This window comes from Pongo pygmaeus, chromosome 1 (genome assembly GCF_028885625.2).
Source record: "Pongo pygmaeus isolate AG05252 chromosome 1, NHGRI_mPonPyg2-v2.0_pri, whole genome shotgun sequence".
Taxonomy (NCBI): domain Eukaryota; kingdom Metazoa; phylum Chordata; class Mammalia; order Primates; family Hominidae; genus Pongo; species Pongo pygmaeus.
In genome coordinates this window covers 84,661,007-84,681,115 of record NC_072373.2, presented here as the reverse complement: position 1 = coordinate 84,681,115, position 20,109 = coordinate 84,661,007, and the positions used below count along the sequence as shown (strand labels likewise).

Here is a 20,109-nt window from a genome sequence, read left to right as displayed (position 1 = left end):
TTCATCCCAAAACTACAATGTACTTTCTGTCTCTAACTACCAGATTTTACTCGCCTTCCTGGACTCTGTTCACAGGAAAGAAAGGAAATAAACAAACCTCATACATTATGAAGCATAGGGTATCAATGGCCCTGCTGATTACAGTGGGTGGGGGTGGCATAAATACATGTACACCCCCACTGCTGCCCCATCCCCACTCCTCTGAGCAGTTTTATACTCTCACTGGGGTTAAGGAATATATATTGAGCAGTTTATAGGTCCCTCTCTTTGCTCCCTTCAGGTCTGCTCCTGCGTCCAGGACAGCACACAGGCAGCACTGAAGTGCAATGGATCTGCATAATGTGGCCACCTCTCCCACAAGATTACCCGGGAGCACTGATTATCCATCTTTTAATCCTTGGCAGCCAACAGGAAGATCTTGGGGTCACTGTGCAAGTCAGCATATATCACAGCATTAGGCAAATGCAGGGTTGTGAACACAGGGCTGCAAGCCAGGGGACAGGTTTTCATTGTGGCTCTGTTTTTGACTGACCGTGTGAGGCTGCACAAGTCACTTGGGCTCCCCAAGTCTTGGTACTTCATTTGTGGCATAAAGGGTTTGGACAGAATGAGTGATCCTCATTTGAGCAAGAGTGGGGCAGTTAGGATCCCCTGTGGGACTTTTGCTACCTTCACAAGGGCCAAAATATGGGATGAGAGAGAAATGTGTACTCTGAAAAAGGTCCTACAGGTGAGAACCATAAGACTAGAAACTGGGGTGAAGATTACTGGCCAAATTATACCCAATAAAGTAGTTTATTTGGCCTGAGGAATGCTTTAAAAGTCTTTGAATTTGAACAGCTTTGAGGGAGCAGGGCAGCTCTCCACAGTCCACACCTGCCCCATTAACTTACACACCCCTTCCTTCACTCACCTGTGTTACTTGACTGGCCCCAGCTCCTGGAATCCCTACACTAGCTGATCTCGAAGGCCGTCTCCAAATTATCTAATCTATGGAGCAATACATTTTTGAAGTCCTTACTGGCTCTATGCTATAACTCCACATGAATTTGCTTTCAGACCCCTAGAATACGAGGTGTCTCAGAGAAGACTCTAGGCATGGTCACTGAAGTTCTCTCTGGAGTAGCAGAAAATGCTGACATAAAAGAAGCCCTTCCTCCTCTCCAAAACTATATTCAAAGGAGGCTTTGGGACTGCATTAGTCAGTGATCTCCAGAGAAACAGAATCTATAGGAGGTGTGTGTGTGTGTGTGTGTGTGTGTGTGTGTATTTTAAATTTTATTATAAGCAATTGTCTCACATGATTTTGGAGGCTGATAAGTCCCAAGATCCACAGGGTGAGTCAGTGAGCTGGAGACCCAAAAAAGCTCATGGCATACTCCAAAAGCCAGCAGGCTTGAGACCCAGGAAGAGCAAATGCTTCAATTCAAGTTCAGAGACAGGAAAAACAATGATGGCACAGTTCAAAGGTCATCAGACAGGAAAGTTCTCTTACTCAGAGGAGGGTGAGCTTTTTTGTTCTATTCAGATCTTCCACTGATTGGATGATGCCCACTCACATTAGGGAGGGCAAACTCCTTTACTCAGTCTACCTATTTAAATGTTCATCTCATCCAAAAAACACCCTCTCAGAAACATCCAGAACAATGTTTAACCAAATATGAGGGCATCCTATGGCCCAGTCAAGTTGACACACAAACGCTCTGACAGTTCTGCCTCTAGGTGTGCTGGTAGTTGGGGCAGCAAAGACTCTGGCTGTTATACAGGGAGAGATGACGGTATGGCAAATGAGATTATTGTTCCTAATACTTCACTCCTTTTAATTCTTCATATTCTTTGCATTGTTTCTCTGCAGTACCTCCCACTAGTATAGACACAGCCTTCTTCCTTGCCCCATCAGTGTTGGAATCTGTCATATGTTTTGTTTTGTTTTGTTTTGTTTCAGACGGAGTCTCACTCTGTTGCCCAAGCTGGAGTGCAGTGGCACGGTGGCACTATCTCAGCTCACTGCAACCTCCGCCTCCCAGGCTCAAGCAATTCTCCTGCCTCAGCCTCCCGAGTAGCTGGGATTACAGGCACCTGCCACCACACCAAGCTAATTTTTTGTATTTTTAGTAGAGACGGGGTTTCACTGTATTAGCCAGGATGGTCTCCATCTCCTGATCTCATGATCCGCCCACTTCGGCCTCCCAAAGTGCTAGGATTATAGGCATAAGCCACCGTGCCCGGCCTGAATCAGTCATATGGTTTTCTTAAGCTGATGGAATATTAGTGGGCATGATTTGAGCACAGGCTTCACTGTGCTTTCTGGATTGGGTTTGGACTTTTGCATTTCTATGATACACCATGAGAAAAGCATGCCCCAAGTAGCTGCTACTCCTACTGAAATATGAGGAGCCTGCAGCTGAGCCCACTCACCCACCATCTGAAGCAAAGCCATCTGTCCTAGCCTAAGGTAGACATATGAGTGAGAAGATAAGTGTTTGGGGATTTTTGTTATGCAGCATTACTGCAGCAATAGCCAAACACTACAAGATGGGAAGGATGATGACCTTAGTGTGGCGTTGCTAGAAGGAAGTAAAGACATCCGGCCATCCTATAGGCTCTGCAGAGTAGCAATCTAGCATGTACCATGCACATACCTCTTCTCCTCCATCATAGCAGAAGGCACTCGAGATTAAGGTAAAGTTTCCTTTCCAACCTCCCATAGTCTCAGAGACAGCATGTAATGCAGTCTGCCTTGTTCTCAATTTATCCATTGACATACCTGCCTATTTCTCCTCTCATTTGTAAGCTCCTGGAAAGCAATGGCCATTTCCTGATCATTTCTACACTGCCTTTAACAAGAGCACGTGGCACTTCAGTGACTCAATAAATGCTCATGATTGAATTGAAAAGAATAAAAGGGGTCCATTCTGCTGAGAGATGTTGAAATCACAGCCAGGGCTGAGCCGCTAAAACTACAAGGGAGGCTCCCTTTTGGTCACAGTCTCCTGGACCATGAGGAGTTGTCAGTTCTTCAGGACTGCTCAGCCTGAGGACACATGCAATGAAGGCCCTGCCTGAGGGACATCTGCAGAGACCATCCAAACCCTTTGGCAAGCACGCATTATGCACCTGCTGAGTGCTGGGGTCTGCTCCAGGAGCAGCCTGGGTGAAACCATGTAAGATGGCTGGAAAGGCCTTGGAGAGGAAGAACACTTACCTGAGAGCTGGGTGGGGCAACCAAGTTGATTCCTGGAGGCGCTGCCAGTGCTCCTGAGGGTGGGCCCATAGCAGAGGTGATGACTCGATATGGAGAGCCCAGGGCATTGAGGGGGGTCCCCACTGCACTCAGAGTCCGTGGGGCACTCACTGGGGTATCCGTGTAGCTGGGGTGGCTGTCCATTGGCTTCGCTGTGGACAAGGCTGCTGATGGGCTCATGGATGTAGAGCCAGTGTGGCCAGGGGAGCCTATAAGGAGAAGAAGAATATAGATGGTGGGAGGTTGGGGAACATGGAAAGGGGCCCTAGGGGACAGAGGCCCAGCCCCACCTTTCTTTCCTGTATCCTGCCCCTCTTTTAGCCACACCTACACACCTGTTAGCCCTAGGTGCTCTCACCTACACTACCCTGGTGGTATAAAGACAAGCTCACTCGAGGGACACAGAGGGGAGAGGGCCTGCCCTAGGACAGAAATAAGCATGGATGTTCTCTGGGGCCTAGCTTGGAATCCACTCTGGACTATGCTGGATCCACAGCCAGTGCAACAAGGGGCACAGCCCGGAAGCCCCTGGCCTGAGTGACTGTGGCCTGGGCCAGCCAGCCAGGGAAGGTGAGTCTATACCAAACCTCGATGCGGAGAGTGAGTAGGTTCCCAGGCTGCTCCAGAATTCCCTGACTAGAACTCATATTGCTCTGATAATTGGGGCAGGGCTGAGATGCATTCATTTATATGCAACAAACATTTATTAGGGTGCCAGGTGCTGGGGATTCAGAGCTGAAGAGCACACAGTCGCTGACGTCAGGAGTCACATTCCATAATAATGATGGGGAAGGCAGTGGCTGTTGTCATATCCCTAGTTTCCTATATCTATTGAAGCTTTATGTACATGATGTTCTTGTTCTGTCCTTCTCTATAGTACAGGGTTAATTAGCACTCAGGGGAGAAAACTTGGAATGGCGAGGCATGGCTTTATGGCCACAGAGGCCCAGGAAGCATAGGAAGGCAAGTGCAGACCAGACTGCCGAGACCATTTCTGCCTCCAAGAATAGAATGCTGCCGCCAAAAGTGTCTGTGGAACAGGGTCTGGGTGAAGAGGTCATCAGTATCACTTTCTTCCAATAAATTGAACCCACATTCCCCTGTAGTCAGTAGCAAACTTGAGATGAAACAGGAGAGTGCCCTCCTGTCATCTTGGGAGCCCCACATGGAACATTCTCTCCAGAAGAGAGGAGCTATAAGCTTTAGGATCTGTAGCAGCAAAGCAGAGACTAGAAAACACCACAGGGCAGCCCACCGTGGATCACATCACTAGATCCCTGTGCAGCTAGCATGCAAGAACAGATGTAAAGAAGCCATGTGCACAGTAGCTGCACGCAGCATATCCATGGCACCCAAGCTGTCCACATGGATAGAAAGGGAGAGGATTAAATGCTCAGTAAGCACGATCTGCTGGAGAAGCTACCCCATTCTCAGATGCCTACTCTGGGTCAGACACCTTGCCAAGCAGATGGGATAAGAAGTGGAGGAACTCATATGCCTGACTTTATGTGGCTCATTATTCATCCAACAAATACTTCTTGAGTGCCTACTACATGCAAGGCATTGTCCTAAGCCTTTGGGCAACATCAGTGGGTGCTAAGTGTAATGTTAGGAGTAGGATGCTAGGGGAAACTGGCTTCTTTCAAGTTCTGGTGGAGAGCAGGAAGTGTCAGAAATATAACTGTGAAACTATTCTTAAACATAAATATCCCACTGGAAAAAATGTCAACCTGCAGTTTCTCTTGGAGCTTCTGCTAGCTTAGTTGAGGGCTACTTGTGGAAGGAAGTCACTCCAAGGAAGCTGTGACCCTCTTGTCATTCTACATATGGAGCTTTGGTCTATCAGGGACAATTGCCTCATAAACAGATAAGTCCCAATACCCCATGTCCTAAGTACCACAATCAAGGAGAAAACACATGCTGTGGGCCCGCAGGGACATGGCAAAGTGGTTAAAATGAATAACTCAAACATTTATTATGTCTCCTCAATAGCATCAGGCAGTTTCCATAACTCTTTATCCTGACAATAAGCCTATGAAAATCATTTCAGCCTTTTGCAGATGAGAAAACTTAGGCTCCATCTAACCCCATACCATTTCCAGTTCCAGGATAACTTACCTCTGCCTCCGTTGTCTAGAAGCTCTTATTCAACCTTCAAGGTCTAACTCAAGTGCCACCTCCTCCAGGAAGCTTTTCCTGGTGTTCCTGGTCTGGTTTCCTGCCCTTTTTTGTTTCCTAAAACTGTCTGTTCCTACTCGTATCTTAGCATTTGTTATACTGTATCACCATATTTGTTTACTCCCTGTCTTTCCCACTAAACAAAAAGGAAAAAACCATGTCCAGTTTTGTTTCTGCATCTCTATCAGATTACCTGGCACTGCCCAGGTAGTTAGTGGCAAAGCATTGATTCAAATTGCCAATCTGAAACCCACGCTCTCCTCTGTGTTTGTTGTCAAGGACAGCAAAGATGATTGGAGAGCCATCTGCACCAAGAGTACAAGATGACTCAATTATGAAGTGATCTCAAGCTGAAAGTTCATCTGAAGGAGAGAAAAGAGGGCAGTGCTAAAGAACTCAAAGCCAAGAAAACCGAGACTCTTCAGATGGCCACTCATTGGAAAGAGCAGTTTTAGACTCTTCTGAGGCCCTGGGGGCTGTGACATTTAACGAGACCAATGTATACCTTGAGTCTGTTACTAAGATAAAGTGTGACAGGTGAGTTAGGAGCCAGCCCTGACTCAATGGGTGAGGAGCCATGAACTCCACTGGGAAGACAGCTGTCCTTCCCCCATGACCAAGCTATCTGAAGGAAATTGACTTTTCCTTCTTGCTTAGGCTTGCCAAAAACAGACCAGACCACCCTGCAACTTTCCTTTTTATTCTGCTTTAAACAGATCTCAGAGAGACTGCGCCTTCTATTTCTTTATCCTCAGGGTCAAGAACCAAAGCCTGACATCAGGCCTAGATTGAGGGCACAGGCAAGAGCAAGAGTTTGCTTCACACTCATCAACCCAAGAATTCCAGGGTGTGGTCCCTCTGCCACCAGTGACAAAGGGCATTTTAAGTGGTATGTCAGCAAAATTTAAAAAAAAATTAATAGTTTTATATTTATGTTTTCTGTTTCCTTTTGTTTATAGGGAGGGACTGAGCTCTCATTTTTTGTTATAAAATTATCTTCCTAAAGATAGCTATTTAAGCTTTCTTAAAACAGTAAATTGATTTAAGAAAAAGGCTAAGCACAGAGGATATATAAAATATCATGAAAATAGTATGCAAAGAAATGATGTTTAAGAAACATCAACCTGCACAAAAATATACAAATATGGAATTTGAAGAACTCATGAGTTGTTTCAAAAATAAAATGAGATAATGATGTGAAAGTGATTTGAAACTTAAAGTACATTTTTGTTGTTGTTATCATTATTAATAAGAAGTAAGTTAACTTGACTACTTAGTGCAGTGGTGAGAATGGTACATTGTTGAGATACAATGAAATAATGAGTTACAGTTTGGTTCTCAATGGCCTTTAAAATATGATTTATTTCTGTTGAGTCAATGACCCAGAAGAGGTGGGCTATTTTATAACTACATTTTAAAAAATAAAACAGAATTTTAAAAGACAAATACATCTTAGACAAATGCATTTTAGTTCTTTGCCTCTCACAATGTCCCAGTAGTTCTTAGAAATAAATAGCTTTGCTTTTAGACAAGTTAGAAAACAATAACTTTTATGACAACAGTGTTTCTCAATGGAAAATTTATCTATTCTCCCAAATAGACACTAATGCATACCTGTCTGTGATGTTTTTGTCAGCCTCTCTCAGTCCTTTTTTTTTTTTATTTTTCCACAGCCCCATGGAAACTGCAGCCAATACCAAAAGGCACCACCAGTTTTCCAGATGCCTGATTATATCTTATTTCTTTTCCTTCCCCACCGAGAGTCTTCTGGTTAAGCTATGAACTGGGCAGAAAACTGACAGGTTTCCCTTCAGCACCAGCTGCAAGTAGGCAGGCTCCTGTTTGAAGGATGAGTGGTGTTTATTGCAAATTTATCCAGGATAGACTCTGTCTAGCCCTCAGCCTAGGATAAGTCTAGTCCAAATCTGAAGTCAAGGTTTTCCCTAATGCTCCCTTTTGGTCCTTGCAATGATTTGAATGGATGTGTCCTTCCAAAATTTGTGTTGGAATTTAAACCGTAAGAGAGTAGTAACAGGTGGGGTCTTTTGGAGGTGAGTAGGCCATGAGGGCTCCACCCTCATAAATGGGATTAATGCCCTTATAAGAGAGGACTTCAGTGAACTACTTGGCCCTTTCATCTCTTCTGCATCAGAGGATGCATGATTTGTCCATTTTTCCATCCCTTCCATCATGTGAAGCACCATCTTTGGAAGCAGAGAGTGGCCCTCACCAGACACGAACCTGCTCGTGCCTTGATCCTGAACTTCCAAGTCTCCAGAACTGTGAGCAATAAATTCCTATTATTTATAAATTGCCTAGTCTGAGGTATTTTGTAGCATAAGACACCAGCAGCACAAATGGCCTGATCCAGTCTCTCAGCCCAATTCACTCTGTGGCATGACGCCTGGCCCCGCCATCCCATCAACCTTGCTCCCTGCCTTCCCCTGGGCCCTCTTGATCTTCCAGCCACCTATGCCAGATGCCTGGAAAATGCAGCAAGTCTGTATTCTGTAGAGTTCATTCTCTTTGCTCAGGCAATGATTTTATTTACAAAATAACTTATCTAATGAAAAAGCACTAATGGATTTCCTCAAAAGGTTTTCTTCTATCCTGGTAACATACCCAAGAATAGCATTGCATACTCCTGGTTTTCATTTCCCCCAGTAAGGAGCTGGCACTCAGTCACCTGAAAGATCCCTTCCAGCACTAATGTTTCATGAGCATTGGGTAGGACATGGCTCATTGGCATTGAAAAGAAAGAAGTGCAGATGTTGGTGGTCTGGAATGGTCTGAGTCTGGATCAGATGCTGAGGGGTACCTGTCACCATCAATTGGACTATGTTAGGCCTTCAAACCATTTGGCATTCCAATTAAAGGTGCTAAGAGTGTCACCAGGAGCCAAAGCTGAGAAGGGAATCTGTACAGTGCATAACTCTACAATGACTCCAGAAGTCCCTGTGTGCATTGATGGCATTATGGCTTCAGGGATGCAGGACTGAGGAGGAGATAACAGCTCAGAAGTCAGAGTTCTAGGTTGAGGTTCTGCCACTTTCCAGCTATGTAAATTTGAGCACGGAACATGACCTCTGTAAACTGCAGTTTCCTCATTCATAAATTGAGACAAATAGGCCTAATTCAGAGGACTGCTGAGACCTCCTGAGACTATGAGGTCCATTAATTTTTTGTTAATTAATGTATATAACTAGGTATAAAGTTTACCAACAGAAATTATTTGCATAAGAAAGCAATGTCCCTGATGTTTACCAGAACCACAATCTCTAAACAATGAATTGCGTGTGTGTGTGTGTGTGTGTTTGTGTCAGAGAGAGAGAGAGAGAAAGAGAGACTTACTGAGAAAGGGGACACAAAAGCCAGGGTACTTAGAACTACAGAATTCTTACCAAGGTAAGGAAGTTGCTTAGCAACCTCATCCTCAGCCAATAAAAGCAAAATGTCAAGCATGCAGTTTTTCTGACTGGCCAGACAAGGGAGCAAATGGCCTGGTGTTTCCACCCCTTTGCTGCTGTGCCAGGAAGGGTAGAGAGTTTGCTCTCCCATTAGCAACCCTCTTCAGGTTGGATGGAAACTTGTAATGAATCATTGATAATGGCTAATGCCCACCCATGGGGAAAGGGACAGAGCTAAAGACCTGGCATTTTTCAGAGTCAGGAGTCTCCATATGAAGTCACGGGAGCACCATGAGGCCCTATCCCACTCTGATCTCTCCCACGGTGGAAATGTCACACACCAAAGCCTGCCTCTGTTCCTCCAGTAGAGGGATATGGTGTGAAGGCCCAACAATCATAGGATTCTCAGACATCTGGCTTGTTTTTCTTTGTCTGCAGCAAACTTACTCATATATCCTTTCCCTGCTTGGCTCTTAACACAGACATGCTGCCAAGCAAGGTCGGCAGGAGATTGCCAGGCACAGGCACTTCAACCAACAACTGACTGTCACCTCCTCCGTTGTGTAACAATAACAATAACTAATATTTACTGAACAATTGCCACAAGCCAGACATGGTTCTAAACACTTTATACATGTTGAGCATCTCTAATTTAGAAATCCCAAATCCAAAATGCTCCAAAATCCAAAACTTTTTGAGCACTGACATGACTCTCAAAAGAAATGTTCACTGGAGTATTTGGGATTTTTGGATTAGGAATGCAAAACCAGTAAGTACATAATGTAAATATCACAAAATCAAAAGAAGATTCAAAATCTGAAATATCTTGATTCACAAGCATTTCCAATAAGGGATACTCAGCTTGGAGTGGCTAACATTTATTAGGCACCTTCTATGTGCCACGCACCCTTCCAAGGGCATGGCATGCCCTTGGAACATATACCTATGGTACATCTTGAGAACATGTACCATATTCTCAAGGGCGCTTGGAAATAAGGTACTATTAGTATCCTCATCCCCATTTTACTGACAGGAAAGTGGAGCCACAGGGAGATTGAGCAAACTGCCCAAGACCCCCTAGCTGGTAAAGAGCAGGGCCAGGATCCAAATCCAGGCAGTCTTGTGCCAGGGCCGCTGTGCTGAACTCCTGCACTGCGCTTGCCACTTGCCAGGGTGGAGGGGAGATAGTGGAAGGTAAGCTCAGATAAGCCCCAAACGGGTGGATTATGTGTAAGAACAACTAAGATACTCAATTCTTACCCTATGCTCTTCACAACTTACTTATGGATCATAATGCATTCTTTTCCTTTTGAACATACATAATTGCACCAAATGAACAAAATGACTAGGGGCAGGGGACTGGGCCCCCAAAGGTGCTAATAAAACAAGGATTAAAATACTTTTCCAGGTGGACCTCAATTTATTTTAATATGTGAAACTCAATTTTGCATTCTGGAGTAGAGGTTGGCACACTTTTTCTTTCAAGGGTCAGACAGTAAGCATTTCAGTCTTGCCGGCTGTACCATCTCTGTGACAACTACTCACAATATCCTCTGTAGTGTGAAAGCAGCCACAGTCAATGCGTAAGCTAATGCACACAGATGTGGCTGCATTCCAATAAGCTTGCAGACCTCTAGGGGATCATTCTGGAGAAGTTTTACTACCATTACCATTTCTGATTGCTCTTCAGTTAGCAGTGATCCCCAACACCTTAGCTCCACACTGCTCTTCCTCCAGCTTCCCTGTCACAGAGCTGGATTGACTGTCAAAGCTACACAGAGGGGCCTGCAGATCATCGAGTTCAACCCCTCAGTTACAAGCAAGGACACTGGGGAAAGGAGGTATGGCTTGCCCATGACCTGCGGCTGTTTGTGGTCTTCAAACTGAGTTTCCCTGAGTCCCCTTGGAGCCACCTAGGGTGGCAGGAAGGGGAGGAGAGGGGGCTGAACCACAGTGAGTCCTCCTCCCACCCTTTGGTAAAATAGCTCAATGCCACCAGCCACATGGGGTAAGGGTTAACCTTCCACGGTGAGAGGGTTAAATAAAATCAAGCCTGGAAAATTGTAAACACATAATAAAAGTTAGTTCCCTTTTCTATAGAAAATCTGGAGACTATGGCACTAAATTTAGCTAGAATTTGGTATGTACCCTTCTTAGAGGAGATTTGCCTGTTCTTAAAGTGTCAGACAGCACACTATGAGATGCTGACAAAGTAAATAAGACATGGATTCTGCCTCGGAGGGAGCACCATTTTCAGAAAACTATGTTTTAACAAATCATCCCAGGGCAGGCACTCATGAGGTCAGACAGAAAGAGAGCCGTGACCTGGGACTTCCAACTCCTATCATTTTCAGGAGACCCTCACTCCAGGCAGTGACCTTGAGAAGTCCTGACCCCCTCCATTTCCTCAAATGCAAATGGAACAACCTGGAGTTCCTTGCCCTCTTTTATCAGCTACTGTAACCAGATGGGGACAGAAGTAGGGGACAGCAAGAGTTTCAAGGTTAAAGATCAATCCCAAACTCCTGGTAGGATTTCAGAATTAACATCCAAACTTGAAAAGTAGAAAAGCCTGTTATCATCTTTAATTCAAAAAGCATTTACAAGATGTCAGAGGAATGGGAAACAAAGTACTTAATGAATATTTTGGAGTGTTTCTTCCAGGCTGGTTGCCTGGGTTTCATCTCTGTGACTCAACATCTCCTTTGCTCCTCCTTTTCATTTTACTGCTCACTAGTGTCATGGGGAAGCAGCCTCCTGGAGGGTTCAGGGCTCACAGTATCTGTTTTCACAGCCCTAGCAATGTGGAGAGCAGAGGTTGGAGAGCAGGGGAAGAACATCCTAGACCGAGAAGAATGCCAGTCAGTCAGTCAGCCAGCATGCCTGGCTAAGCATCTGCTTGTTTATGGGCTGTGTAAGACACCAAGAGCATGAAGCCCATTCCCTGCCCTGGCAGAATGTACAAACTAGTTACAAGCTCTGACGTCTTCAAAATATTTGGAGATTAATTATTTCTGCACATTTTTCTTAGGGCTGAGTTTAAGTGAATGGATTCAAAGAATTCAGAGATTTAGAACCTTAGAACAGATAATGTTCTGAATATTACCCAATGGTAACATGGGACTAGGAATATAGTTCGCTTTATTTTAAGAGACTGCTCTCTTTAGAAGACAATCTATAGAGATTGCCCTGTTCAGATAGAGAGAGCCTATCTGAACAAGAAATCCAGAGAGAGTAATGGACAGAGGTCATGGATTCAAGAGCTGGGTATGCACATAATTGATGTTCAAGGACTTTAGGAACGAGAGGAGAACTGGGGGCACCCTCATTGACATCTGCTTCAAACACTCATTGACATCTGCCTTCGTGGACTAACGGGTACATGATGTACCAGTATACGGAATTGGCTTAAAGGGACAGCCAGTCGGTCCTCGTTAGCAGGATCCCCTGGAGCCTCTCATTTGTTAGGGATGGCATAATGTCCATCTGTACCAGCAAGGTCTATAATTTGGTGCTGGCTGGGAAAGGTGGTGTGCAAGCAAAATGTCATTAATTATATGCAGAAATGTTCACAGAAATTCTGCTAGACTAGACTGAAATTCTAGGTCTATAATAATTTGCAGCAAGCCCTCAAAAGGGCCACTTTATCACTCTAAACCTCAGTTTCCTAATCTGTCTAATGGGAATAATTTCTGCCTTATGGACTACACTGTCAGTTGGAAGTTTGAATGAAATAGACGGTGGCCTCCAGGAGGGGCCCCTCTATCTGTTGTGCTGAGATTGACTCAGCCCTGGCTCAGTGATCCTCAGAAAAAAAGTGAAAATACAGGTTGAGTATCCCTAATCCAAGCATCTAAAATCTGAAATGCTTCAAAATCCAGAACTTTTTGAATGCCAATATGATGCTCAAAGGAAATGCTCATTGGAGCATTTTGGATTTCAGATTTCTGGATTATAGATGCTCAATTGGTAAGTATAATGCACATATTCCAAAATAAAAAAAAAAATCCCAAATCTAAAACACTTCTGGTGTTAAGCATTTTGGATAAGGGATACTTAACTTGCATCAACTCATTTCATAACTACAACACCACTTTAAGGTCGGTAGTTTTATTATCCCCATTATATGGGGATTAAGCACAGGGCTTAGCACAGAATAGGCACTCAACAAATGTTTTTTGACTGATTACCCAGTGATTGGTATGGAAATAAATAGCACATATTTATAAAGAGTTTTAGGAATGTAAGGCATTTTGTAGCAGATGGAATAAACTTGGACCCAGGAGCCAGAAGACCTGCTGTTTTTGCCTATATGGCCTTGGGCAAGTCTCTCAACCTCTCTTCTATAAAATGAGGTGGTTCTTCAAGTTCTAAAAGTCTGGTTTCTAAACAAAAACAACCGACACGGTCTTATTAATTTACAACATAATTAATTCAGAGTGGTGACTAAATTGGTCACGGTATAAACTAGTTTGTATTTGTTCATTCACAAAATAATAACAAAAAAGGTTTGTTAAGCAAATAAGATGGTAGAAGTGTTGAGCCTATTTAAGATACATATGTTTTCAAGCAATTTAAAAAGCATAGTAGGAGCACATTGGCATATTAACGGGGTGTTAATTACAAAAGAATCTTTTAAAGCAGGTTTTCTAAAATCCCCACTGAGTAACCATTAGCTTGTGGTACTTGAAACACAAACTGTTCACATGTGTTACTTAGAAGTAATAAAATTGTAATTTAAAAGTAATCTGCCAACTTGTCACGAATTTAGACTGATTTTTCTCTCAATTGATCCAAATGAGTGAGGTTTTGCTATAATTATATATAATGCTGGTAATAATGAGGCTGATTATCAATCTTTCCCTGCTTTTCACTACCTCCATCATTACAGATTTTAGGGGAGGGGGGCGGGGGTGGAGGAAGATGGGAGGAGTGGGAGCGAGGGGAGGAGGGGGGTGGAGGAGAGGGAGAGAGGCAGGGATGCCACTCTCTCCCTCCCCCTTCCTTCAAGCACTAGAAGCAACCCCAGCTCCCACCCTGAGCAGCTCGTCAGCCCTTCTCTGGGGGCTACATGAATCCAGGTGGAACTGCCCTGTGCGGCTTCGAAAGGCTAGCCAGCTGGTCCGAACTGGGGTTGCGTGAAGCATGCAGCAGCGTCAACCCATCAGCTAATGCATGTTTTCATTCTCACATTCCCACTGAGAGGCTGAGAGGGCTGAGCCTCCGGGGGCAGAAGGAGGGCCTCTTCTACATGCTCTCCACTCTCCAACACATTCCCTGATTTTCCCCCACTGAGGAAGCCAGAAAGGGCTTCCGTAGCAGAGAAGGTTTCCTTCCCATCAGAAGAAAGCTTCTCTCTGCTCCCCATTCACAGGAAATTTAATGTCTAACATCTTGTTTTCTACATCGGTTAAAATGTAAAGCTTCGCACCAGTAAAACAGTTATAAAATACCTTCCCATTCCATCTCAGTATAATGCAGTTATACTCAGTGCAGCCTAAATGTTTATGAGAAAGTACCCTTGAATATGCTGATAATAATTCAAATATAAGAAATGCATATTAGCTAATCCCTGGTGTCTGAGTGGCTCTTATGTGGAAAGAGGAGGGAGAAGAAGATTAGGCTAGGCTGGGAGCCCTGAGGAGGGGAACCCAAACTGGGGGTTGAATTGTGAAGAGCTAGAGTCAAGATGTGGAGTGTTCTAGTTGGCCCAGGGTCAAAATCCTGGGAGAGGCCAAGTATTGAATTGGGAAGGGGCAGGAAGGTCTGTGCTGGGTAACTGCTGTAAGAATTTACAGAGTAGTACAGTATAGTACATGGTAGAGCTGGGATTAAAATCCAGATCTGCTGCTTTTCCTCATATTCAAATGCCACTTTTATCATTTATTAGCCAAGTTCCCTTCGGCAAATTATTAATTTCTCTGTCCCCCAGTTTTTGCATCTGTATAATGGGGGTAATAAAACCACCGACCTTAAAGTTGTGTTTTAGTTATGAAACGAGTTGATACAGGTTAAGTATCTCTTATCCAAAATGCTTAGCACCAGAAGCGTTTTGGATTTTGGATTTTTTTTGGGGGGGGGAATATTTGCATTATACTTACCAATTGAGCATCTATAATCCAGAAATCTGAAATCCAAAATGCTCCGATGAGCATTTCCTTTGAGCATCATATTGGCATTCAAAAAGTTCTGGATTTTGAAGCATTTCAGATTTTAGATGCTTGGATTAGGGATACTCAACCTGTATTTTCACTTCTTTCTGAGGATCACTGAGCCAGGGCTGAGTCAATCTCATGAGAGCCACCAAAGCCCATGCATTCTAGAAAATTAACTTCATTCCTTGGGCCTCTGTGTCTTCTACTTTTAAAAAGAGGAGAAAACACCAGCTTCCTGTGGGAGCCCCTGGCACACCCGCCATCCAAAGCTGGTGGCTAAGTTCTCTGCAGACCTAGAAGCTTCATAATGAGGGGAAGGAAGAGGTGGGGCATTTAGATTACTCTTTGCACAATTTCTTCCCCCAGTTGCTATTCAGCTCTCTATCTCTTGGTGAGATTGTAAATGTTTTAGAAAATAGTTTATACTAAATATGTTCCTTCGTAAATCTCATAAACAGTTACTCCTTTCCACATAAACCTTAACCACTTATGCCCATGATAGGTTCCAATTAGCCACCCACGTATCTGTGGAGGGGAAAAATATGTTCTAGCATATACACACATGTGCACATGCACACATACAAGCAGGTCCAACTCAACCCCTTCTCTATGGCTATTTTCAAGTGAAAAAGCAACTATTCTACATGAATGGTCAGGGTCAGTTGGACAGGACTCTTGCAAATAAGTATGTACCCAAGAGAAGCCACCAATTAATTCTGCAGAGATCACTGTTGCTCTTAACCTATCCGGTGGCTTATTCCTCAATGGCCAGCCCATTGGGCCTGGAACAACCAGTCAGTGCTGAGGCTGCATTTCTGAGGTTGTATTGGAGCACCAGGAGCTCCCTGGGGGTGTGCTGCTGCCCCTGGCTTTGCAGAGCAAATGTGTCACTCACAGAAGCTGTGAGAGGCAGCTCAGCAGTGTGAACTCTGGGAGCTAGTCTGCCTGGGTTCAAATCCCTGGCTGTGCCATTTTCTAGCTAAAAGACCTTAAGCAAGTTATTTCACCTCTCAATTCCTCTGTTTCTTCATCTCTAAAAGGAGTATGAGAACAATGGTAACAGTACCTACTCTTAAGATGGTTATGAGGATTACATGAGCCGAGGCTGGTAAAGTGCTTACAATGGTAGCAAGCATTAGTGTTACAGTGTGTTTGTTAAATGAAATGAGAGAAGTCCTCTCTCTCCCTGATCTCCTTCTCACCCTGAGGATTACTGCACAATTGGATGGGGGGATTACAGGCTTTGTTTTGCCATCTTCTAAGAGGCAGCAACTGTCTCATCCCAGAAAAACAAACCTATTACTGAGCAGCTGGCAAACACTGGACTTGGCAGAGAAGGAGAAAAGAAGGTTTCTCTCATCATCACATGGTAGGGCCCAAAGCTGGGAGATTGGGCACCTTCGTGGAACCAACAGGTAGCCACCACACTTTGGCCAGTTTGAACAATCTGTTGCTCACTGATCAGATGATGCTCTGACATCTAGTAAGCATGATCCCAGACAAAAATCTCAGGTGTTATTTCCAAAAGGTGACTTTTCTTCCCTGGAGACTCTTATACGAATCATGGGGGCCCTCTGTAATTCCATGTGCTAATATGTAACAGGGCAGGGGGTTATATACCAAATATTTTAATAAGTGCAGTGCAACTTGCTGCACTGTGGCAGGGGAGGTTAGAGGCCAAAGGTGACGTCCACTCTAATCCTGCTTTCCCCTGTGCCTGCTTGTGAGTCCTCTGTCCCTCTCCCTCATCACAGAAAGCTCTCAAACAGACCTCCCTGCAGATGGGGGCAGAGTCCTTTGGCTCAGCATTTAGGCCTCCTCTTAACTGGCGCATGCCAACAAAATGGAAAACCTCAACAGAACTAAACAAAATAATTGTTCTCCTCCCTCAAGAATGACATAGAAAAGCAGCTTTAGAGGAGACATGTAGACAACCTACATGACCCTTTCCCCTCAAGTTCCCTATACTATACTGAACTATTTCCTTCCATAGCTGAACCATTGTGTTTCCTTCTATCTGAAATCTAATTACACTAAATACCAGAGCCCCCACAATTATGAAAATCTGTGCCAGCAAAATATGAGGGTCTTTGTGGATTTAATTTTACTTTCCCAGATTCCTTATTTATTATTTTACAATAATGTCTGATTTTTAACTATTTTGCATGTTAGTCCCTGAGTAAAATAGAGGGGAAGAAAATATTGTATTAGGTAGCAAATATATGGACAACACTATAGCAGCTGTTTTTCACATGCTAGCTCATTTAATTTTCACAATACTCTAAGGATGAGATTATAAATCCCATTTTAGAGAGAAAGGTGCTAAGGCTCAGAGAGGTTCACTAGCTTGCCTAAGGTCACACAGCTAGTAAGTGAAAAACTGGGAACCAAACTCAGCACACTACCTCTTCCTGCCTCCTCTTCCTCCTCGTGCTCTTTTCACTATATTAAAGCAATAATATTATAAATTTGAGTAAGGGACTTTTCTGGAAGTGTTCTGCAGCTCAGCCCCATATAAATTTGGACTAGTCCCTGCCTTCCTTTGAGCCTCAGTTTACACATCTATAAGATGAGAGCCTAAGATGCTGTTTCAGGTCCTTAGGATGCTAACAATCCAAGATTCCAGACCCCATGGAATTTTAACTAGATCTTCTTTCTCTGGCTCTTACTTTAGTTCTCTCCCTAAGTCTTTCTAGCTTCAACCCTTTTATTCACCCCAACTATCTCCAAGGGTCTCTTTGGCATTAATGAAGCCATAGTCTCACAGACCTTGGGGGGCCCAAGAATCTGGCCGAAAATGAGCATGCACCTCTTACAAATGAACTAAGATGTAAAGGAAAAAGCAATTCTCAGCTCTGAATGGGACTGAGGTGGGAATTGAAGAGGGTTTTCACATCTGGAGCCCAACCATAGACTAGAGATCAAATGCCCAGTTCACAGCATCGGCCACCACTCTCACTCTGTCATCAGACTGGCCCAAAGAACTTGAACACCACCTCGGGAACATTTCCATGGCCCTCACCCCAAGTCCAAGTACAACCTACGTTTGCTATTACACACATCATGCAGTATTATAATGTGTCTGTGTAACAAGCCTGTGCCAGTCCCAAAGAGCAGAGACTGTATTTCATTCATATTTGTATTCCCAGTGCCCAACACCATGCCTGCCTCATAAAAACTACCCTGAATGAATGTGCAAACTCCCAGGTCTAACACCTCCTGGTGACAGAGATCACTTCTACCTTGCAGTGTTTCACCATGCCTCCCAGAGGGTTCTGCCCAGCCAAGTTAGGTAAGCTTTACTCCCAAGCCTTCAGATGAATTGGTCCACGAAGGAAGTCTGGAGAGCAGGGACTTTTCAATTCTCAAGACCTTATAAGAATTTCTGCTGTCTTGCCTGCCAGAATCTTCCTTTGGCTCCCAACAACATAAGCTACATGCCTCCAACTGACAAGCGAGAGGCCAGTTGGTCAGCTGTTGCTTCCATTTACTCAGAGCTGGGCGGCTGTACTGTTTCTGTCACTAAATCAGGGGATCCTTGGGACGGATGTGCTTGGGCGTTAAAGCAGCCTGAGGACCTAGTCTCCGGAAGCTTCTGTGAAGTGTGACTGGGCTGCCCTGCCTGGCACAGTGACTTGAATCTTCAGTTTGCCAATTCTCTAAGTGCCCCAACCCCCCATCCCCAGATCTCTACCCCCAGAGTGGAAGTGATTGCAGCAACCCTTGCAGTAGAATTGGGGGCAGCAGCAGGGGAGGAGAGAAGAGGCTATTAGCAAATCAAAAGGAAAGAAAACAGGGGAAGGAAAACACAGTAGCAAATTAAAGCACTATGTTTTCTTTTTAAAAATCCAATTAAAGGGAAATCTGCTTTTGAGTAAAACAATCATGCCCTTGTTACAAAGTATCCCAGGAACCCTCAAGATAAGCAAAACCTTTTTAATCACATTTTTTTCTCATTACAAGTTGGCTAATAGGAACATCATAGTAATTCCCTGTTAACTCTTCCACTTTTCACACCCACACAAACACACTGAGTTATAACAATGCTCTTATTCTATCTTTGTCTCAGACACATTCTCAAGCATGTTGGTTTACTCTCTCCTTAGAATATCCACATATCCTCATTCTGATATGCAAACGTATCCTCACCTACAGACCATTCTCCTCTCTCTCTCATGCACGCGTGCACACACACGCTGAAATGCTATATACACACTATATATGCATATAAACATATATGTTCTCCTTTTAATTCAATACTAATCCAGTCATTCGTATTTCCCAATTTCTTCTCAGTCTCTCATACAGGTCCGCGCAGTGAAGCCCAAGGGAGATACTTACCTCCATAGCCTGCGGGAAACTTCATGAAGTGAGAATAATTTCCATACATGTTTACTCTTCAGTTCATGTTCCTCTCCTGTGCAGCTTCTAAATATTACTGCCTCGCTCGGCTCCCAGGCACAGCCCGGCTTTCTTCAACTTGGGCTAACAAGAGTGGTCATCGCTTCCTAGCAGCCCGGGGAGCACAGGCTGGGCCAACCCTCTGGGATTAGTCAGGAATCTGCCTCTAGATCGGAGAGTCCACATAGTGCGTTTGAGACGGCTGTGGCGGCAGCAGCTGGTGCCTGTCAGTAATCACGCATAATGCTGCCGCCGCCGCCGCCGCCGTCACCGCTACTCTTGCCACCGCCGTCGCTGCTGCTTGAGATCCTGTTGCTAGTTTGATTAACTCAGGGTTGGGCTGCTGCGTGCGACTCTTCCAGCTCCCAGCGCGTCCCCAGAGGTCCCTACCGGGTGGCACGATCTATTATCTAGGAAGCCAATCGATGTATGACCGCCCGGTGTAGGTCAGGAGAGAGGCGGGAGACGGCAGGGGATGGAAGACTCTTTAGGTGCCTGTTCCTTGACTTGCATCCACAAAAATCAATGGGATTTTATTAAAAATGCATTTTCTCATTCGAGCTTCTATCTGTCCAACGTACTTGGTATTCGATCTGTGAAAGGAGGAGGGGATAGGGTTCAAGAGAGAACAGGGCCATTTCAGAAGCACAAGATTAGAAAAGCGTGATACTCAATCTCCAGCTACGGAAAACTAAAACAGAGCAGCCCTTAAGTTGAGGTGGGC

The 20,109-nt window shown here is 44.4% G+C and overlaps 1 protein-coding gene across 1 annotated transcript in view; it reads right to left on the bottom strand.

The window, feature by feature from the left end:
* The window catches only part of RXRG (retinoid X receptor gamma), a 44,656-nt gene extending 25,006 nt beyond the window's left edge, over positions 1-19,650 (bottom strand). Inside the window, exons 1-2 of the mRNA XM_054492456.1 lie at positions 19,326-19,650; positions 3,206-3,453 (exon numbers count right to left, since the gene is read on the bottom strand). Coding sequence (XP_054348431.1) covers positions 3,206-3,453; positions 19,326-19,374 — 297 coding nt within the window. The 5' untranslated portion in view covers positions 19,375-19,650. The remainder of the gene's footprint in view (positions 1-3,205; positions 3,454-19,325) is intronic.
* Positions 19,651-20,109: the final 459 nt, after the last annotated feature.